Source organism: Manihot esculenta, chromosome 8, assembly GCF_001659605.2.
Source record: "Manihot esculenta cultivar AM560-2 chromosome 8, M.esculenta_v8, whole genome shotgun sequence".
Classification (NCBI taxonomy): domain Eukaryota; kingdom Viridiplantae; phylum Streptophyta; class Magnoliopsida; order Malpighiales; family Euphorbiaceae; genus Manihot; species Manihot esculenta.
The window spans coordinates 35,654,828-35,676,684 of NC_035168.2; the positions used below are offsets into that span (position 1 = coordinate 35,654,828).

Sequence of the window (21,857 nt, forward strand, 5' to 3'; positions counted from 1 at the left end):
AAACTTAGGAGAGTATTTTTTTTTAAACGGACATCTCCAACAAAAATTCAAATTAAATAAGTTAAAAAGTTTTAAATACCAGTTAATAATATATATATATATATATATATATATATATAATAACAACTATATCGCATTAAATAAAAGAAATGTGAGAAATACAAATAAATAAATAAAAATAAAAAATAAAGATATGTTAAAGGGAACATTTAATTCACAGCAAATTAACAAATAAAAATTTATTTTAAAGTCTGAGATTTCTTGGATTTAACTATTCAATCTCCAATTTTCAGTTAAAAAAAAAAAAAAAAATTGTTCCAAAGTATTAGAAATTGGTAGGTAGTTGCATTTGCCCATTGCAATTTGGGTAAAATGTCCTTTATGAGCCACTCAGATAAGTACTTGTTTGCTTGGTCTGTAAAATGCCCTCCATCTCAGAACACATGTTCTCCAGCATTTGGACAAACCGCTGCATCAGGATTTTCACATAACTACTTCAACGATTGACCAAATCCGGTTCGACCGCAACATTTATTGTTATTATAATTTACTTAAATGAATAGCATCAAGGGTCCATAGCTCAGTGGTAGAGCATTTGACTGCAGATCAAGAGGTCACCGGTTCGAACCCGGTTGGGCCCTATCCATCCGTTTCTCTGTTTTTTCTATTTATCAAATACCTTGCAACTTGGTTCGTTTTAATTTTATTTTTTTTATAAAAAAAAAAAAAATCAAAAGTTTTAATTTAATATTATTTAAGATCAAGTTAACTGAAAAACGAGCTTACTCATGCTAATCCAAAGGAAATAAAAGCTTACTAAAACAAAAACTCAATAATAAAAACTACACACATGTTTTTTGTTCATATCATGGATAAGCCACCTTGCTATAAGCTGATATGATGCTTGTGTTAAATGAATCCCATCCCAGTTGACATGTCTATTTGGTTCAGGACAAACAGGAACTCCAGCAGCTCCACACATCTTGGAGGGATTAAAATTGTAATCACCTCCAATACCACAACACGTCTTTTGCAAAGATTTAGCATCAAAACCTGTTTATATAGTCAGTTGTGTCATCCAACGTTTTCAAAATTTAAGGTATCACAATTTTTTTTTTTTTTTTGATAAAATTAAAGAGTACAAATATGAATTATATCTAGTTTATGCTTACCGAGTGACTGGACATGACTCAGAATCCACTGGTATGCCTTGTAATAATCACCATATGCTATAGTTGTGTTGGGATTTTGTTTTCTCAAATCTTCAATGCTTTGTTGAAGATGCTGATTGTGATAGATTGCCAGATTGTTTAATTCCTTTAGGCAGTGAAAGGAATCATAAGCATTACTGTTATTGGTTTTGAATCTGGTCAGATAAATCGGTAGGCAGCCGATCGGAAAATTTCCCGGAACAACCACCCATCTACCACCATAGCCTATTACTATCTACAGAAAAAACAAAATGTTCTGAAATCAAAGAGAGCATATTATATACATAGAGCATTGTTTTGTTAAAAAATAATTTTACCTTAATAGCTTCCTTTATGTCTGCTACAACATCAGGTACCATTGCCTTTACTTCGTCCATGGATTTACCTTGAGACAATGCATAGTGATAATCATTGCTTCCAATCTCCCCAACCATGAAAAGCGATGATTTAAGCTTATCAACACAGTCTGCAAGCATTACCGATCAATTAGCTGGAAATTTGAGACTAGAATTTGAAGTCATCTCTAGAGTTATGAGATCTCGAGATGGAACCAATTCTATATATAAAAAAAAGAACTAGATGCTGGAATTTGATGGGATATAATGACCTTCTTCATCATAGCATATTCCATTAAAGTAGGAGAACATCCAATCAAGTTGTGTGGCTAGAGAACTGTTGGTGGCTGGAGCTACAATTCCCTTCTCTGCTAAGACATGAACAGGCAAAGCAGTTGAACCAGCAACGGCAAAATTCACTCCCCGGCCGCGACCAAATGTAGCATTTGGATTCAGATAGCCATCAAGAAATGGGATTCCAGCTGAAAGTGCTGTGAGATTTCAATGTAGAGAAAAAGAGTTAACAGCTTTTGCCAAAAACGGTTTGAAGAAAATAAATTTCAATAGAAAAAAGAGCCTGAGAATAAGCCTCAGGAACATTAATCAAGCAACAGCAGCAAGTGGGGTCAAATAGATTATCACAATGATTAATTATTTTCCCTTTTTGATCATCATGGCCTTGTGTGATTGGGCTTTGATCGTACTTTTCATTAATGCCATTGTCAAATTATAATAATAGTTCATCACCAGGAAAAGGAATCATAAAGCTGGTGGATATCATTTCACCACCACCACCACCACCACCACCACCACCATCATCATTACTTTTGAAAAATAATAACAATAAATAAATACTACGCATATCTGTAATGATCATCCCTCTCATAACTATTATGATGTAAAAGTTGAGAAAATGGAGGAGGGAATCTCAATACAGGTTACTGATATCTTCCTGATCATTTTAAGGAGGTGGAGGGAAAGGAACCTATCAAACAAACAAGAAAAAAAAAAAAGAAAGAACAAAAGATTGATTACTCTGAACTTGCCTATGTAGTCAATGATCAACAACCCATTTGAGCATCGACCTGTTGGCTTTTTCAAAAAGGTTTCACCATAAGGAAGTCGAGCAAACAGAGATGCAGGATCCTCTTGGATCAAGTTGCCAGTGTCTGAAATGGAATCCCCTAGTTGATAAATTGCATCAAACCCACATCTATGTCGATGTCTCTTTAGAAGAAATGCATCACATGCACCAGGAAGAACTAGAAGAAGGAAGACAGAGACGATAAAGAAATTGAAAATAAATTTGGCAGAAGCCATAGCTCAAGAGAATAATGTGACTCAGATTAGCGAGACTTGTAAGAAAAGGTAGCTGTGATTAAAATCATGCATGTGCTTTTCTGTATAGCTTGACAGAAGTTCAGGTTTAGATATATATATTCCATCGTCAACTTCAAGTTTCATGGCAAGCTAACTTTGTTCATCCGGTGCAAAATGCGATACAAATTCAACAAGCCATTATTATTTAATTAATTTATTTATTTATTGGCGGTTTAGTTTTAATTATTCATTAATTACAGTTTAATCACGTCATTTTCTAAATTTACGTGCTTTGATCCCTAGCTGATAGCCTTGTGAAAGGCCCAAGAGAATGGTAAATTGAAATGCTTAAGTTAATCCGGTGAAATGATTTCCACAATAGTGACTGTGGGTGCCCTTTAACTCCTTTCTTTTGGGCTCTTCAGTGGGCCGTTTGGCCATGTGGGCTGTGATCAATATTTAAATTTTAAGTAAAATATAGAAAAGATACGTTATAATTTCACTTAATTTAATTGATCACTTTGCTTTTACACATATATTAATAAATAATTTCAATTTTCTGATATCACGAACCGATTAAAATATATTTAGTCGGTTTCATAATTTGTCTACTTTATTTTTATATATGTATTAAAAAAATATAATTTATTTTATTAACTTTTTAATTATATTTATTTTAAATATATTAAATTTTATTAAATATTAAAAATATTTTAAAAGATTTATTAAAAATAATATAAAATTAAACATATTATAATAATTAATTTATATTTTATTATAATTTTAAAAATAAAATTTAAAACAACTAAAAAATAACGAAAATTATAGAACAGAAAAAGTGATTATTAATTAAAAAATAAAAATATAAAAAATTATATTATAATTTTTTTATTTTTATTTTTTTTAATCAATATTTATTTATATTTTAGAGTCTGTAATTTAATTTGTATTAAATTAATATCTATAATATAATTTTTATATTAATATTTTTAACAAAGTCTAAAAAATATCAATACTATAAAAATTAATTTGACACACGTAAATTATATGTTCTGAAATAAAAATTAATAAAATTATAAAATAACTTTTTTTTCTTTTTACACAATAAGTTAAATGGAAATCGATAAAATTATAAAATATTTTTTAAAAATTACAAAATATATTTTTTTTTACTTTCCCCTAAATTTTAAGGGTTGAGGTCTTGAGTTATTGGGCTCCGCTTATTGAATTTCTGGGTCTCCATGTGGGGTCTATTGCAATTTTACTCGTGGAGAAAGTTGTCATCAGAAGTATGGGAATTTCATTCATAATTAGTTGTATTTTTCACCCTTTTTTGTTAAATTAACTTCATAGTATTTTATATATTTTCAGAAAACAACTAATGCAATAAATACTTGCAGAAGGATTATATACGACAAATTTCAATTTGTTTTTAAGTTGTCATGGGTGTGCTCAAATGCATGATTATGTTGGGACTCTCCAGAGCCAGCCTCCAACTTTACTCAATAAACTCTTCTACGAAAGCAAAACTTACAATTTCATTTCCTTTTTCTCGCCTCTTTATCTTTATTTTCATTCCATTTACTCTTTCAAAACTTAATCCTCTTAACACTATAATATGACAGTGATATGATCATATAAAAATTAAGTTTGAGGATGAAGCAACTATTTGTAAAATGGCGAAAAGACAAGTTATGCATTCAACCTTTCCTTTTCATGTATCTAACATGTAATCCCATCCTGCAATAAACATTCACATCATAAATAGTCTTTAATTTAATTTTCTTACCATCAAGTGTGTAATACAATGCTAGTACCGAATAGAACAACACAACCAAACTGATCAAAACTTAGTGCCCTTCCTTACATAAATTGTTATTCATATCAATCCACTGAATCATTACGGACCTTGAAGGTCTCATTAAATGAATCCTTTACTCTGGATTTACTTGGCATCCTTGTGTGGGATGTAATCAGCATATCTTTCAGCCTTCGCTCCACTTTTATGATCATAGTACTCGACCACAGCAGCACCAGCTAATGCAGCCAGGGTAAGAGCCTGTGCGTGTAACCTGAATTTATAATCCCAAAGAGGTTAGCGACACAGCACGAGTTACATATCACAATGATGCACAAGAAAGTAGATGACAGGACAATCAGATGTAAGATATGAAGGATGAGGATAACTTAAAAGTAAAACAGAGATGCTCATCACATGTACAACCGGTGACCAACCAGAAAAAATAAATTATAAAAATGACGGCACCAGAAATCAACAAAAAACAAGAAATGAGTAAAGGATCTTCTAGGTTCCCCCCTTTTTGGGGGTTGGAGAGAGGGAATCATTAGCAAAGCTCATCGTGACAAACTACTACCATAACATTCTATCTAATCCCTTCAAACAACTCCCAGACTCATTGCTACTTACACTCTGTTTGGGTTGAAAGCAATTAACAGAGGAAGAGAGATAATAAAGAGAACCCGAGCGAGGGAGGAAGGTTGATTGTATTTTTTGAGGTGTTTGGTAACAAAGAGAAGAAAGGATGGGACCTCTATTTTTTTATGCGTTGATAACCATTTAAAAACAATTTATATTCATAAAAATCATGGGATGCAAATCTAGTTTAGCTATTTTGTAGCTTCTCTCCCATCTTTCCAATTAGGAAGGATTGATATTTTGTGCGTCCGGTGGAGGAATGAGAGGAGAATTATACTTCCTTCCCAACCTTTCTCCAACCAAACAAGGAACTACACTTTCCCACTCAATACTTTTATGTTCTTTCTGATCCTTCCTTCCTACCCATCCTCCAAATCAAAGTATCAAATGCACTCTAAAAGCTAAAAAGAATATAAGTTTCTGTGACCAATGCAAGAAAGTAGATTGAATTGAAGGAAGTCATAATCAATAGTAGCACATAGAACGCTGGGATCCTTGAAGACTTGATTCAAGGTTTTTGTAACTCACTTATGGCCAGAATGAAACCTACACTGATACATTCAAGTTACTAATAACCTTCTATCTTATTGAAAGGCCTAGTATCATGGACAATAACTAGAAAACATGACGAAGTAGGAGAGAATTCTACTTTGATCGCATGTACCCGCATTGTAGAGCTATTAATCAACCATATTATACCAAGTCATTTTAAGAAAATCAATTAAAAAAAAGCCAAAATCCATCACCAAATTCTGAGCTTACAGCATGGTTTTCAATCCCTTCGCATCACTCGACTGTGATGGCCTAACGTTATAAAATTGGGCTATTTCCTGGTGCAATGGCAGGTTTTGGGTTTTTACAACCAAGATGTTGCCAGTTTGAGACCTTGGAAAAGCCACTAAATTCAAAACAATTTTTAGAATATTACTGCAAAATGTCCCATATTCCTTGGTCTTTTAGGGAGAAAAAAAAAACATTGATATTTGGTAGACAAGTTTCTTTCTTTCTTTCTGAGCATGAGATGGCACAAATAGGACTCATTAAAAACCCATATGCATTTGCAACCAATGACTCCAAGGAAACGCATGGAATAGCCCCAGGCATGCTAGACACAATCAAATCACAGCATCATAGCAAAAAAGAGATCCGATGAAAGTTTCTAAACCTAACTTAAAACAGTTTCTCATTATCTCAGAAACACAAATTTCAACTAGAAATAGAAATCCTCATTTACCGTGACCACGCGTTGATTAGATCAACATCAATTTGCAAAATTTCTTATCAGAACGGAAACCGACAAAAGTAGCAATCAGAAATTAGCATCGGGTAAGATCAGGAAAATAAGGGAGATTTACCTAGCGTGAATAATCCTAACGCTTGTTTTCATGTTGGGTTGAGACCAATTGTAGGCGATTGAACCCACAATACCGCTAAGCCACAAACACCCTTTTCCAGAGAACAAAGACATCAATCCAAGATCCAAACAAAAAACCCAGATCACTAAAAACAGAACTGTTTCAAACAAGAAGAAAAATGAAGGAAAGAAAAAAAAAAAGATTTACCAACAGTTCGAAGCTTGTGCTCGACGATCCATTCCCTGACAGATTCGATTTTGCTCTTAGCTTCAGCCATCTTTACGACACAGATTTTATTTTTCAAACTTTCTGCCTCTTTTGAGTGTATGAGAAAACTGCGTACGAGCGTGAAAGAAAAAAATAAGGCTATTTATAGAGCCGATATGGGGTGTCCGCTTTTAGTAGACGGAAAAAAATAAAATAAAGGAGAAAAACGGAAGCAAAATTGACGACCTCATGAAGAAGTTATGAGAAAGTAAAGCTAGGCCATGTGATGCAAAGCGTCAAGATGACTTGATTCAAAAATAGACACGCGGAAAACGCGAGTGCGATCCAACAAAGAGCGGTATGGCACAGAGGCGGATACCTGTGGACGTTTGGAGATGGCAGTTTTTTATTGTAAAAAGAATCGTTTAGCGACCAACCACGTGGTCAATTTACGCTGCCTTGAGAAGGGCAAGGGTCAAAGTCCAGGTCCGAGTAGTGGCAGAGTGAAAAATCATGGAGATGGATAGAAAATTGTAGAACTATGGAGGATCGTACAACTCTATCCATTTACTTGGGCTTAATAAATGATCAATTTGGGCTTTTGAAAAAATTTCAGGACAGGGCACGCTATTGCGAAGCTCCGTTCTTCTCCATCCTCTTCGATATCGTCGTTCTACTCCACCTAAGGCACATGTTGAACGTCTGGCCCTTGGGCGTTTTAATTTTTAAATTGTTTCATTCGTCAGGCTTCATGAGCTGTCAGTTTCAATTAAATTGTTTATTTTGTAAGTAATTATTTAATATTTTAAAATTTAAAAAATAAAGTTTTACAGCATCTAAAATTAATTAGAAAACATTTCTTCCCTTTAATTATTGAACTAAATTATTTCATATTAAATCTTTACTCATAATTAATTTGATTTGCCCTATATATTCGGATTAGAACTCACGATATTAAATCGATTTACTTATACATCATCGTATAAATTTTGAGTCTTTAGTTTTTTTCAGGATTTAGTCCGGCCCCGTCTCCTGCGGGTATCATGATTAAAACAAATTGAGGGGGCAAAAATTTTTGTTTTATTCTTATAAGTATTATCTTCATTTAATTTCAAAATTCATTAGATATTTACTTTATTAATGTATATAAATTATTTATACTCATTTTTATTAAAATATTTTCGTAATAATTATTTATCTCATTTAAAATAATTTTGTAATTATATTATAAATTACTTCTTATATAAAATATATCAATTATTTATTGATCTTTAAATATATTTTAACCAAACGCATAGCGATTTAACATTTTAAATAGTCACAGCTAATTCTTGCAAATTTTTAATAATTTAATATCACAAAAAAAATAATAATTCCAAATTTTAAGGGTCTATGCTACTTGGTATTCTCTTATTTATTCCAAAAAGATTGAATTTGTCCTCTGCCTTTAGAAAATTCTTAAACTAGAATTATTTTAGCCATTGAACAAGCCAATAGAGGAAGCGGCTTCTCTAAAAGAAACACCAAGCATCAAACATTCTTCAAATGTCATCGCCTGGACCTGCAAGACCAACTTCAGCCTAATCAGCCGAAGGCCAGTCTCCTAAGTCGGTCCAACTCACGGCCTTTAGGATTCAAGGCAGCCAAGTATCCATGCAATCTAACGCTATCCAACATGTATCTTATTTTTATATCCTCAAAGGCAAAGAAACTAGAGGACGCCAAAGTTATCACAGCCAGATGGCTGCTAAAACAGATCGTTTTTCATGGCCACTCCACAGTTTTTCGAGTCTGTCATCATTAACAGACTCCAAGCATTATATATCGTTTTTCAAGCATACATAACTTCAATACTGATAGTTCGCTTCACCCAAAAGGATAGCTATGACCGATTTTGTGATGACATTCTCTCAGATCCATGCCTTTGGCGAAAGCCGCTCAATCTGATGCCAGCATCTGACCCACCGGCAGCCTGATGAAATGCACCCCAATTTGATTCTCTGTCAACCTGACTTAGTGAGTATGAAGTCAAGTGATCTCTTTCCCATGCCCGAAATCGGGTTGGGGGACTTTCTGCTTCTTGGTAGCTCCGACCTGACGTACCCGGGGGAATGAAATAGAACCCAGTCTGGTCTGATGAAGAGGCCACTGCTCCTACTTGAGACAAACCTCTGTGACCGCTGGATCTTCGGGCTCCAGACATAATGGGTGCCCGAATTGCTGCAGAATTTGCAGGTAGTTGTTGATAGTATGCCTGAAGAGCTTGAACTCTATCACGAGCCCGGGCATTACTGCCTTGATAAGGTGGAATCACTGAGGAAGCAACTGAGCTTCCAGCTCTAGCACTGGAACTGAGGAAATGAAGTGCATGAGGTTAATACAACTTGACCAAAACGAAATACACCAATAAAACAAATATCTGTTATTAATCACCTAAATAAATGATCATATGCTTTGTCTTCAACCAAAATCCAGGTCTCACATAAACCCAAAATAATAAGCAACATCCTTAACTACATTTTTTCACTGGAAGGAAACAACTACTTCATTACCCTAGAGAGAGGCAACGAAAATACAAGTACCTGTGGCCAACAATAAAAGGATGCATGAATGATCCTGATCTTGGAAGATCAGAACTGGTTCTAGCCGGCCTTTGTACCGGTGGAATTGAAGACTGATCAGGATTTCCAATGCGACTGCTGGCTGTAGAGAAGGGAGGGGAATGGTGCTCCCAACCATGATAATGGAGATCCATGGCAGGAAATGCATAGGAACTAGGAATCTCACTAGGTACTGACGGACCATTCCAATGATTATTAAAGTTTGAACTGTCTGAAACACTTCCACTGGAGTTGGAAGATGATGGATGAATTGGTCCAAAATAAGCAATATATGGACATGGATGAGTAGCTGATGATACAGCTGCTGTGTGCTCTGCAAAGATAGGATGTTGTCCAAGTAGCTCATGATCTACATTTACAATATCAGCACCATCAACATAGTTGGCCATAAAATTTTCATTATTAGAAGTTGAAAAAGAAATCATTAATTAATCTGAATTGAGGGATCTCTTACATGCATTTGATGAAAATTCTCCTTCCCTGCCAAAGATAATATAGAAGTGTCAAAAACCAAAATGACATTTGAAAACAGAACCAAAAAGCTAAGCACATTTAAATAAACACAAACATCTTCTTCAATTTCCAGGAATAAGATATTACAAATTTTGAATTATTTTATTCCAAACAAGAATTATGCAGGAAAAGAATTCAACTGAATTGAATTCTTACAAAATTCTTGATTCCAAATGGAGGGTAAATGTAAGAGCAATCACAAGCAATGAGAATTACTAGTCCTCCTATCCTTTACAAGGAGATCACAATGAATTTACCATGCTCCTTCACAGAACAGGTATAAACTACAATCTGGCTTCCATATTCTGGTACCACTTGGCCAGAACCATGGGGTTGAAAAGATGGAGTTTTAGCTTGTGGAAGAGCAATAACCCAAAACCATACTGGAACTTTCCACATGCAGATGTTACAAAGGAAATTACAGGAGACCCGATATCTTAAAATTGATTGCTTGTGTTACTGACTTCTAGTCCACCCAATGTGAGGACAGTTTGAGAAATAATCCAGGTGTCCTTGTCGTATAAGAAAGAAAATGAATACATATTTAATCATGGGTACAAAAGGGTAAGCATTAGTAAATCATATCCCGTATCAAGAACAATAGAGAGATGCATATATCTCATTTTAGTTGCATATTGCAGCTCCCATAATGCGTAGATGATGCAATAGAAATCTACACTAGAGTATGTACATTAAAAAATAAAGTGATTGTTAATGCATTCTTTTCAAAGCTTCATTTTTTTTTTGTCAAAATCACATTTTCATTGTTGTAACTTATGGTCCTAGTAAACTAATCCCTTCCCTTCTCTCCATTGCTTCAGATATCATAAGAGGAGCATTTGATTTTCTTATTATAGATTAGTCAGGTGAATAGGCAGTAGGCATATGTAAACAAGAGTGGAAAAAACTTAAATGTTACAGAAAAGAGAAATGAACAGTCTCAGTACATTAATTGAAACAAAAACAATTGTAAGAGCTAAGTATCAGATGAAGCTTACTCAAAGGACAATGGAAGTCGTGCCAAACTGCCAAATGGACACCAATGAACTCCAAAGGACTGCAAAACCATTTAAAACCAAAATGAATATGGTGCAAGCACAGAATACATACATATGGATAGCACAAACTATTATTAACAATCAGCCATCAATATGGTCACTTGTGTATGCAGCTTGATGTGAGAACAAAGAATGCAATTGAGAAAGTGTTGTAGATGATGATGATCTCATAAAAATGCCACAACAACACATGCACATGGAAACAGCATAAACAATTCACAAACTACCAGATAAAAAAGACATATTCACAAATTTTAGGCAACTATAAAGCCATGGAATAGTGAAACAGCAAAAAAATAATAATAATAATAATGCAGGCTACCCCACTTCAAGATTGCTATAAGGGCCAACAAGAATAGGAGAGCAACTACAATATCAATTGCATCCAATGGTAGGTATATCTGACAGTCATACAGAGATTCAGTACTGTTTCACTGATTTCTACAAAGATCAACTTGTGATCTTAGTTTTCCAACACATTTCAATAATGTAACCTTGAGAAGGGGAAAAGTGCATGCAAGCGAAGGCCCAATCCCAGTGGTATGTTTGAAATAAAGGACACTGTTAAATCTTCCATGAATAATTATCAGAGGATCGTCATGGTCTACCATTACTGGAGAACTAGTTTCTTTAATATGTCAACTCAGTTAGGTTCAGTGGTCTACCATATTAGCTTCATTTTGGGTGGTATTTAAAAGAATCCCATAAAATGATAAGCAGAATTTGATTTGGTTAACCAAATGCACAGCTGTAAATAGTATTAAAAGTACAGTTACCGAGCCCCAAGTAGCCCTGCTTTCAGCCTCAAATCAATCCCTTTGACTCCAATATGACTTCAAATCAAATCTAATTTCTGTAATACAGATAAGTTAGAATGAACCTAATTGTCAAATTTTAGGGCTCTTCTACACAGACTCTACTTGAAGAAATAGTCTACTCATACTTCACTTCCACATAAAAATGGTTCATCTGGTTGTTTTTCAGTGATTCAATATGTAAAATTAAACATCAAGTGCTTTGGATTCCCATAGCATGGTAACCACAGGATTGCAAACAAAAGTTGCACAAGTGGATATATTTACATACTAATCATAAGTACGGACACTGAAGATATTGCTTATTCACTAAAAGAGCAATGGTATTTTAAGCACCTTAAAATGATCTAAATTTTTCATTAGGATCATATTGAAGCAAATTCTTCAGCTGGGAGGGAACATAACTTTCTAAAGACTTAATTCAGAAGAGCTGGCCTTTGCCGTTTTGCTTCTTTGGTACTCTTTCCAACTTAGTTTTGGCTTTCTGACTGTTCTCATTGTGGTTATTCAAAGAGAACTTTCAGCTATTATAGACAAAAAATTTAAACAATATGTTTTTTTTTTCATTATCATCCTCAATTTGAAGAATCAAATGACTAATACATGAAACTAAGCGATAACATGAGAATCATAAGAAACCAGAACAATTAAAATAAAAGAAAATGACTGTTGCAATCCCCAACTAGAAATCTTAACTAAAAGCACGGAACACAACGCACGTGGCAACATATAGAAAAAGATCCATAACCTACACACATAACCAAATAAAATTTAAAGCAAATAGAAAAAAGCAGCAATGATTTGCCTACCATTTATTTGAACTGCATAGAAGAACTATTAAAGTAAATCTTTGCCCTTTGAAACTATTTACCATTTCAGAGTAGCTTAGATCATAAAGGTCTTCATCATGTGCCCAGTCATCCATGCTGAATTCTGGCAGTGAACGGCAACCATTTGCATAGAGCCATTGGCCTTTCTCAATTTTCCGACAATTAGGGCATTGCATAGCACCTTTTATGTTAAATGCTGAACCAATGCAATCTGAAAATTATCATAACCAAACAAGGATCATAACCATAAGCCCATAAGAAAGTGCAAGTTCTAAAATGCAATGATAACCTAACTATACCAATATCTTTTAAAAAAAAAAGAGAGAGAGAGAGATGAAAAGATGAGGTTTGAGCTACTAATTTTCTTTTTAAAAAATAATTGGAAAAAATAAAAAGAACACCATAACAATTGCTTACTCCAGAAGAGAGTATTAACAGATACTGCTGAACAGATCAAAAAAGAATTCATACTTTTGATGCAGTTGAATTATGTACGCTTTTCAGCATTTGTATTTCTAATTCTCACCGCCCTCCACCCAACTCCTATCATACCGGCTGACTTCTTAAGATCTCTAAACCCAGACGGCGACATCTAAAATCAATAAAACTGCAAATTTGACTCTGAATGTAAAATCGGCCATCGGAAAGCCTAGATGATAAAAAAGATTAACCCCGTGATTTCAAAAGAAAGATATCACCGAAATATCTCAACAAACCATCTGTTTGATTTTAATAAATTGTTAGGCTAGCAACATTTATCTCCATTCAACTTAGAAAGTAGAATCAGTTGTTTTATTGAGCGAAACAAGTCAAATTGCATCTAATAATTCATAAACCAAATCATACACATCTCATCTTTATCATCAAGCCAAAAAGAAGACAATTGAACAATATTAACAAAATTATACCCAGATCCCGACATCACCCATCCAAAACAACAGGTTTAAAATTGTCCCAGAAAAAAAAAATCAAACTTTAATTTCAATCCCGACTTACCCAAATGAAATTGATGTCCACATTGGAGCTTGGCCCAAGATCGATCCCCGTTATCGATGACTACCTCGAGGCAAATCGAACACGAAACCGACCCAAACGACTTACCGCATCCTCCTCCACCACAGCCAGCGCCACCACCTCCACCATCTCCATCATCAACAACCACGTCATTTTCACTATTCCCCAACCCCATCACACCACCGCAACAAAAAATAAATAAATAAATAAAAACAAAAACTCTAATCCTCAAACAACACCGTCAAATCCCCCTCCCCACCTTTGCCCCTGTGCAAATTAGAACAACCTCTTCAAAATAGTTTAATTGAAAAAAAAAAAAAAGAAGTATATATTAGCCGATTTTTTTAGCCAATTTGATGAGCAATATGATAGACAGATAGATACGGGTGTTGATTATGGTGATAAAGAAAATTTTATGATAAAAATTTGATCTTTGTTTCGCTGCTTCTTCTTCTTCTTCTTTTGTTGTTCTTGTCTTCTCTCTCTCTCCTCTGTCTCTCTCTCTAACTTTGCTTTTTGTGTGTTGAGATTGTTTCGTGCCGTTAGATTTGGGGGTTGAGCTGCTGTTAGAGGTCGTAATAACCGCTGTCTAAACGAGCCTATGATAAACGTTTTGATATTAATCTATCTGTATATAATGGGCGGCTGAGATTCATTCTTGTTGCGCGTGATTTGATAGTTGTTTGACGCTGGTTGTTTCTCAACTCAACCCAGTCTTAATTGTTTTCCCTCATTTTTAACTCGTTTAATTATCTGGACTTTTTCTTAATGTATTTTATTTTATTTTTTTTACTTTTGTCGAAATTTTAAATTCGATAACTATTTTATTGTTTAATCTTTTTATTTTCTTATGCATGACAATAAGATTGAAATAGCTTAGAGGAAGGAATGGCTTCCATATGTTATCGCTCCATTGACCCTTACTATGGGAAATTTTCTATTAGGGAGCAGTTATATGGAATTTCACCACGTTTTTTTTTTCATTTTGTTTTAATTTATTAATACAAAATATAATTTCATTTGTTAAAAATAATAAATTATATTTGAGAAATGTATGGGTAAAAATAATTCTAAAGGTATACATATAATTTTTTTATTAATATTATAATACTTATATGATGACCATTGGGCCACTAATACCCAGACCGCATTCGAGTTCTTGCAGGAGAGTTAGACCCAAAACCTATCCGAACTCACTATACAAACTAATCTATTAGCACACAACCCAATTCATGGTTGAGCAGGTCGAGCTGACCGGAATCCGGACTTATTAGAGAGAAATATAACTCATTTGACGTGTTTGGGGAGCAGACCCAGTTATGCCACGATCCTATCAGCACGAGCGCCGGAAGAGAATTAAACCACCTGACGATGGTGGGAAGGCATGTACGCCCGTACATACAACTCTGTATGATAGCGACAGGTAGCACTGTAGCAGAGTGGCGGTTATATGTCACTAGAGACAGGAAAAAAAGAATAAAAGAGGAAGGCGTAACCATTGAAACTATGTTTACTCACTCATATTAAAAACCTACCTCATTTTGGATCTCAGATTATCAATTTGCGCCGTCTGTGGGAAAGGAGGAGATATTTCTGTCGCTAGAGTTTACATTCTCATAACACCCACTGAAATCCACATGGCCAACCACAATGAAAACTATACCACCAATACCCCAAACGACCTGAATTCCACTCATGAAGGTCAGCAATTCTTATTCTCCGGCCCCACAGCCCCATCAAACCAAAAACCCATATTATTTAACCCCTCGCCAAGCTTGGCAGAAAACGCACCCAGAACCACCTTATCTAATCAAGAGCTGCTAAACATGGCTCTCTAGCTCCAAAACACCGCCCGCTGGCTCGGGTAAATGCTGCAGTAGAGGGGTCTCAACACTCTGCTGAATATATCACCTGTAACCGAAGGCTTCAATGCCAGTGAACTCCAACCCATCTTAAACCACCAAGTTCCCCAACAAAGCAGCCGAAGGACGAGCGAAAGAGGTGGAAAGGCCGGCAGGAAAAATGAGCCTACGGCTAGAGCAAGAGGCCGGATGGTAAGAGAGCTCATCGAAAATAACGAAGTTGAGAGCTATTCCACTTAGCCAACGAGAAAGTCGGAGAGCAAAGAGTTGGAGAGAGGATACCACCTGGAAAAGAGGCCGAGGCAGGAAGAAACAGATGTAGACCAAAAGCTGGAAAGGCTGAAGGAACAGCTCCTAGCTAAACTAGGGGCACGAGACAACAGCCACACCCTGCTGCCTACATCCTCCCCTTTCTCAAGATGGGTGTAGCAGGAGACCATTCCCAAGAAGTTTATGATGCCGCCGATGGTAGTCTATGACGGCACGAAAAACTCTCGGGAACACATCCTGAATTACAAGACGTTCATGGAGCTCCAGACTCATTCGGATGCCCTGATGTGTAAAGTCTTCCCTACCACCCTCACAGGACCAGTTCGAGCGTGGTTTAACAGCCTAGAAGCAGGAAGCATTAAAGGTTTCACCGATCTGACAAACATCTTTATCAGCAGATTTATTGTGGGAGTCCCGACGAAAAGGAAAACAAGTTACTTGGAGACAGTCTGGCGGAGAAGGAATGAGTCTCTAAAAGAATATATAGCCAGATTCAACTCGGAGGCCCTGTAAATCCCCGAGTTAGACGAGGCGAGAACCGTAGAGGCCATACAGAAAGGAACCACATCTCTTGAGTTTTTTGGCTTATTATACAGAAAGTCGCTCAATACCCTGGCTGATGAAACGGGTTGAGAAGTACATTAGGCAAGATAACGCCTTAACCACGAGTAAGTTCGCTAGAGAAATGGGGGACAGAGGAAAGGCAGTGGAGGATAGATGACCTGAAAGGTAAGAGAGAAGGCAGAATCAGGGGCCAGAGATGCACAGACAACCATGGAAAAGGAAAGAGCATAGGTCGTATCAGCCCTGGATCCCCAAGGTAATCACTCCTTTAAACGTATTTAGAGTCGAGGTGCTTGTGGCTATATAGGACAAAGATTTTATACAGTGGCCTAAACCCATGAGAGCCGAGGCCAGTCGAAGAGATTTGGACAAATACTGCCAGTATCATTAGACACATGGCCACGACACCAATAGATACTACCAGCTGATAAATGAGATAGAAAGGCTCATTAAGAGATGGCACCTCAGAAGCTTCGTGAAAAAACCAGAGGGGGAAAGACCTCAACAGAATGTGGTGGTAGAGAGACCTCGCAGGCAGGGGGCAGGACCTGTGAATGACGGTTCTAGTGGGATGATCAACATGATCGTGGTAGGAACAAGGAGGACAATCCTCTTACTGCGAAGAGGAGCCTTAATCCTATAAATAGAGGTGTCTATGTATTCGTCAGAGAAAAAAAATTGAAAAGAGTAGGAGTAACCATGGACATCAGACCTACAACATCGGGGATTCTAACGGCAGCCATAGGGAGAATGGAGACGTACTTCGGGGGAAATTTTGCAGAGAGGAGGAAAGGCAGATTAAAGGAAGCAGAGTAAGAGGAAGAGTTTAGAGTAAAATTGAATACGAATTTGAAATGGGTAAATGCGAAGAAAAGACGTTTTGATAGGAGCTTGCTTAGGTCGTGTGGTCATAATTGAGGTTTTGGATTTATCCCCTCATTAATTATGGAATAACTAATGAGCATGTAAAATGGCACTTGATGACTGCTGGACTACTGGCACCTAGGCCGCAGTCGAGCTCTTGCAGGAGAATTAAGTCCAAAACCTATCCAAGCCCACTATGCAAGCTAGCCTATTAGCACACAATCCAGTACACGCTTAAGCAGGCCTGACTGATCGGGCTCGGGCTCATCAGAGAGGAATCCAACTCATCTGACATGATGGGGGAGTAGGGAAGCAGGCCCAGTTATGCGACGACCCTATCAACACGAGCGCCAAAAGGGAATTAAATGGCCGTCTGAAGATGGTGGAAAGACATGTACGTCCATACGTACAGTTTTGTATGATAATGACAGGTGGCACTGTAGCAAAATAGCAGTTATGCGTCACAAAAGAATATGGAAAAGAAGAATAAAAGAGAAATATGTGAACTATTCAGATTAAGTTTACTCACTCATATCAAAAACCATACTTCATTATGGATTTCAGATCATTATTATATATTTAAATATATAAAATAAATTAAGTTTTTAATAAAAATATAATAATAAAGAATTATATTATAGATATTTAGAATAAGAGAAAGTCCATTATTTCCTTGCAAAATTAATATAGGGAGTTTAAAGAAAATTAATCAGAGATAAATGTTAAAGGAAATTATCATTTTTATTATCCGTTTAAAATTAATAATTTTATAAAATTCCATTCAATTGATTTTTTTAATAATTTTTTATTTAAAATAAAAGAATTTAATTATTTTTAATTTAAAAAATTAAAATCTTATATAATTTTACAATAATTTATTTAATTTTTTTATAAAATTAATCATGCCGAATAATTGGTATATTTTCATTCCATTCAAAAAATATAATGAGAAAACAACAATCTCATAATTTATTTTTTGATTTTGTTTCCTTCCTAATTGATATTTCCAAACAAAATAATAATAGCCTAATTCAAATAAATAAATAAAAAAGGTATAACAAAGAGAATATGAAAAAGAAGCATGTGATTTGTTTTGGAGTAAGGACTCTCCATGATTAAGATTGGAAGCAAATACAGATTAGAAAAAGTAAAGTAAGATTATAATTCAAATTTAAGATTTGCATAATGTGCGCTAAAAGCATGAGTTGCCCTCTACGGAGACTACCATTTAAAAAAAAACATTCAATATGTTTCTATAGAACAGCTAAAAAGCTTTTTTTTTTTTTTTTTTTTTAAAAAAAAAAAAATTTGAAAGGAAAAAGGATGAAAAGGTCAAAGTAATGATAGGAATGTATGAAGAGTTGCTGCAGTTCCACCAAAAAGAATGTGTCTGAATGCAATGGATATTCTCTCACTCACCCTTTTGATCATCCCTTCATCATTCACATGGGTCCCACTTCCACCTTGCCTTGGCCACACCACTCAACTCTTCTCCCTCTTATCTTACTAGCTAATTTTTTTTGAAAATTTTAAGGTAACTTACAATTAAGTCTCTATATTTCTATAAAATTAACTATTTATTTTTATTTTAAAATTATTTAATTAAATTGTATTTATATTTTATAAAATATATATTTTTTATTTTTATTAAACGATTTATTAATTACTTTATACTATTTAATTTTTATAATTTTAAATATTTATATTATTTAATTATTCTAATTAAAATTAAAATAATATATTATTTAATAAAAAATTAAAAATTTTAATTTTATATAATATATAAATATTTTAATTGAATAATTTTAAAATAAAAATAAATTGATAAATTTTTTTAAAAATTTAATAATAACTCATTTTTCTTTTTAAAAAAAGTTATTGTTGCAATGCAAGATAATAAATAAATGAAATAATAAATCAATAATTTTTTAGAGCTTTATCTATAATAAATATACGTCTTAGAGAGAAAAAAAAAATTTTTTTTCTTAGATTTTCTGTAAGAAAGGCAATAAATCTGGATCCAGAAAATCGTATCTTTCAAAGCCAAAAATAAACCAAGAGAGCGGTTCGATTTATCTCAGCTTTTGTGGGTCCCAGCTAACAACTTGATTTTTTGCCCACCGACGCGACGTCGAATCTCTATGACACGGTGAGTCCTTGGTGGGATTTAAAGTAATGGGTAATGTGGTAATCTATGAATTCACGATAAATAAAATACATATTTAATTGATTCGATTTAATATTAAATTAAATTAAATTAATTAAAAATTAAAATTTTAATATTTATAAAAATTAAATCAAATTAATTTTAATTAAATATTAAATTAAATTAAATTTATCTAATTCCTTCAATTTAAACCTGTTTAAATTTTAATAAATTTTTTATTTTTTATATTTATTTTTAATATTTTAAATTTTAATTAAAATATTTTAATTTTAATATCATTTAATTTTTTATATTATTAAAAATAATATACTATTATTATTAAAATTAAATTCAACCAAAATAAATAAATTTTTAAAATTAAAAACTAAACTTAAATTAAAAATAAAAAATTTCCCGATTAATATTTTTAATTTGAACAGAATATCTAACCCTAATTCACAATCTCGTGTCACCGCCTTCCTTGCATAACTTTTATCCTATAAATAGTAGGCGCCTCAAATTCGCTAAATTACTTGCTGCTCTCTCAATTTTGATCCTTTTTTCTTGTTCAATTTCGTTTCTTTTCTTGCTAATTAATTTACAGAAGCTCCTTTTCTTTTATTTCCTCTCTTAGATTTTGTAATCATGCTCGTTTATCAGGATCTTCTCACAGGTAAAGAAACCTTTTTGTTTTTGTTTTGTTTTTATAATCTTTTTCGTTTATGGCGTTTGATTTTGGTTTTAAGTTTCTGGTAGTTTTGCTGGATGGTTTGCTTGTTTTAATGTGAAGGGTATGTAGTGGATTTGAGATCTCTAATTCAAGTTATGCTTTGGGTTTGGAGTTGTAGTTTTTGTAGCCTGATAAATTCTTTTTCCGTTTTAAGCTTTCAATTTGATACCCGTATAAGAGAATTAATCACCCTTGTGCTCTGTTTTCCTTTTAATTTAAAATTTTGAGTTCTGTTATTGGGGTGATTTTGTTTTTGAGACAGGTTAATGTTGTCAAGTTGTGTAATTGTTAAATTTTATTAGCATTTGATGGAGAGATGGTTACAATTTCTAGAATTTCAGGTTTATTTTGAGTAAGTGATGGCATATGGTCAATAGAAAAGGAATATTACTGATTTAATTGAGTTGTCATGTACAGCAGTATCGTATATGTGGGTTTTTATTATGTTTGTGATGGGAGCTCAATTTGTTTATTGAATTTCAGGTGATGAGCTTCTCTCTGACTCATTCCCATGCAAGGAAATCGAGAATGGGATGTTGTTGGAAGTTGAGGGGAAGGTTAGCATTTGTTATTTCATGATGATACTATTTTGCTTGCTGAAACCAATCCCCCAAAAAAGGATAGTTTTTTATTGGGGAATTGATGGCTTGAAAACATTACATTAATACATTATTTGGATTTTTCAGTGGGTTGTTCAGGGAGCAATTGATGTAGACATTGGTGCAAACCCTTCTGCTGAAGGTGGAGGAGAAGATGAAGGTGTTGATGACCAAGCTGTCAAGGTCGTTGATATTGTTGACACATTCAGGCTGCAGGTTAGTGATTGTGTTGGCCTTTTGATAGCTTCACGGATATAAATCTTTATCTTGGTGGCTGAACTTGTTGTGTCATGTTATTCATAGGAGCAACCTTCTTTTGACAAGAAGCAATTTGTTACCTATATGAAGAGGTACATCAAATTGCTGACACCTAAATTGGAGCCAGAGAAACAGGAGTTGTTCAAGAAGCACATTGAAGGAGCTACCAAGTTTCTGCTTGCAAAGCTCAGTGATCTGCAGTTGTATGTTCATCTTTATTCTTCTTAAAGTTCATAAATAAACAAGGGGGAAAAAAGTTTTGGTTACTTCTTTTGAGAATTCTCATGATTTAACATTCTATTCTTTGGTTAAATGCTATTTCTGACCATGTTGAGCTTGTATTGCAGCTTTGTGGGCGAGAGCATGCATGATGACGGCAGCCTGGTATTTGCATACTACAAGGAAGGCTCTGCGGATCCGACCTTTCTGTACTTTGCATATGGGCTCAAAGAAGTCAAGTGTTAAGAACGGAATCTCACATTGTAGCCATTTTGAATGGATATGCTATTTATACTATGAGGGAATTTTAGCATACGCTATTTGGATTTTATAATACCTTCGGGAGTAATAGTTTGTTATGTGTTCTGGATTTTTAGAGCAAATGAGTTATATATATATATATATGCTTTGACTAAGCTAAGGAATAAAGTAATTATGCATTGCTGTGGCAAATTTTGGTTCTCAAGGATCACTGCAACTCCGCAAGGATATGCTGCACATATCATATAATTTGGGTATCGGGCGAAAAATATTTAGCATGGCTGTGCAAGCACTCTCCATTACCAACTGCAGCCTCCATGTCATTGGAGTGGTCTGCAGTTCAAGGTAGGGACGGAGCTGGGCTAGAA

At 34.4% G+C, this 21,857-nt stretch overlaps 4 protein-coding genes and 1 non-coding gene across 5 annotated transcripts; 2 read left to right on the top strand and 3 right to left on the bottom strand.

Annotated features, from left to right (window-relative positions):
- Positions 1-569: 569 nt before the first annotated feature.
- On the top strand, positions 570-641 carry TRNAC-GCA. The gene has a single exon. It is a non-coding gene; the product is annotated as a tRNA-Cys (tRNA).
- Positions 642-769: 128 nt separating this feature from the next.
- Positions 770-3,457, bottom strand: LOC110621815 (acetylajmalan esterase). Its single transcript, XM_021766123.2, has 5 exons — positions 2,593-3,457; positions 1,819-2,037; positions 1,529-1,677; positions 1,173-1,446; positions 770-1,053 (listed from the first exon to the last, which is right to left on the bottom strand). The coding sequence occupies exons 1-5, from the start codon at positions 2,864-2,866 to the stop codon at positions 830-832; spliced, it is 1,140 nt and encodes a 379-aa protein (XP_021621815.1). The 5' UTR covers positions 2,867-3,457; the 3' UTR covers positions 770-829.
- Positions 3,458-4,618: 1,161 nt separating this feature from the next.
- Positions 4,619-7,097, bottom strand: LOC110619986. The gene is made up of 3 exons (XM_021763516.2): positions 6,866-7,097; positions 6,659-6,749; positions 4,619-4,938 (listed from the first exon to the last, which is right to left on the bottom strand). Exons 1-3 carry the CDS (start codon positions 6,933-6,935, stop codon positions 4,812-4,814), a joined length of 288 nt encoding a protein of 95 aa, XP_021619208.1. The 5' UTR covers positions 6,936-7,097; the 3' UTR covers positions 4,619-4,811.
- A 1,429-nt stretch (positions 7,098-8,526) lies between these two features.
- On the bottom strand, positions 8,527-14,283 carry LOC110621108 (E3 ubiquitin-protein ligase RFI2). The gene is made up of 6 exons (XM_021765173.2): positions 13,699-14,283; positions 12,744-12,913; positions 10,998-11,056; positions 9,941-9,966; positions 9,448-9,835; positions 8,527-9,216 (listed from the first exon to the last, which is right to left on the bottom strand). Exons 1-6 carry the CDS (start codon positions 13,889-13,891, stop codon positions 8,748-8,750), a joined length of 1,305 nt encoding a protein of 434 aa, XP_021620865.1. The 5' UTR covers positions 13,892-14,283; the 3' UTR covers positions 8,527-8,747.
- A 5,633-nt stretch (positions 14,284-19,916) lies between these two features.
- Positions 19,917-21,681, top strand: LOC110620132 (translationally-controlled tumor protein homolog). The gene is made up of 5 exons (XM_021763726.2): positions 19,917-20,095; positions 20,636-20,709; positions 20,839-20,967; positions 21,055-21,212; positions 21,357-21,681. The coding sequence occupies exons 1-5, from the start codon at positions 20,068-20,070 to the stop codon at positions 21,472-21,474; spliced, it is 507 nt and encodes a 168-aa protein (XP_021619418.1). The 5' UTR covers positions 19,917-20,067; the 3' UTR covers positions 21,475-21,681.
- The last annotated feature ends 176 nt before the right edge of the window (positions 21,682-21,857 follow it).

Bases quoted from the DNA above. Each gene is read 5' to 3' on its own strand.
- LOC110621815 (XM_021766123.2), bottom strand. From the start codon at position 2,866: ATGGCTTCTGCCAAATTTATTTTCAATTTCTTTATCGTCTCTGTCTTC. The intron at 2,038-2,592 runs GCAAGTTCAGAG...GAAATCTCACAG, and splicing joins GTTGATCATTGACTACATAG to CACTTTCAGCTGGAATCCCA. The intron at 1,447-1,528 runs GTAAAATTATTT...TTTTTTCTGTAG, and splicing joins ACATAAAGGAAGCTATTAAG to ATAGTAATAGGCTATGGTGG.
- LOC110621108 (XM_021765173.2), bottom strand. From the start codon at position 13,891: ATGGGGTTGGGGAATAGTGAAAATGACGTGGTTGTTGATGATGGAGAT. The intron at 9,967-10,997 runs GTAAGCTTCATC...TATCTTTGGCAG, and splicing joins CGACTTCCATTGTCCTTTGA to GGAAGGAGAATTTTCATCAA. The intron at 9,217-9,447 runs GTACTTGTATTT...TCATTTCCTCAG, and splicing joins CCTTTTATTGTTGGCCACAG to TTCCAGTGCTAGAGCTGGAA.
- LOC110619986 (XM_021763516.2), bottom strand. From the start codon at position 6,935: ATGGCTGAAGCTAAGAGCAAAATCGAATCTGTCAGGGAATGGATCGTC. The intron at 6,750-6,865 runs GTAAATCTTTTT...TCTCTGGAAAAG, and splicing joins GCACAAGCTTCGAACTGTTG to GGTGTTTGTGGCTTAGCGGT. The intron at 4,939-6,658 runs GTAAATCTCCCT...TTATAAATTCAG, and splicing joins GTTAGGATTATTCACGCTAG to GTTACACGCACAGGCTCTTA.
- LOC110620132 (XM_021763726.2), top strand. From the start codon at position 20,068: ATGCTCGTTTATCAGGATCTTCTCACAG. The intron at 20,968-21,054 runs GTTAGTGATTGT...TGTTATTCATAG, and splicing joins TTGACACATTCAGGCTGCAG to GAGCAACCTTCTTTTGACAA. The intron at 21,213-21,356 runs GTATGTTCATCT...CTTGTATTGCAG, and splicing joins AAGCTCAGTGATCTGCAGTT to CTTTGTGGGCGAGAGCATGC.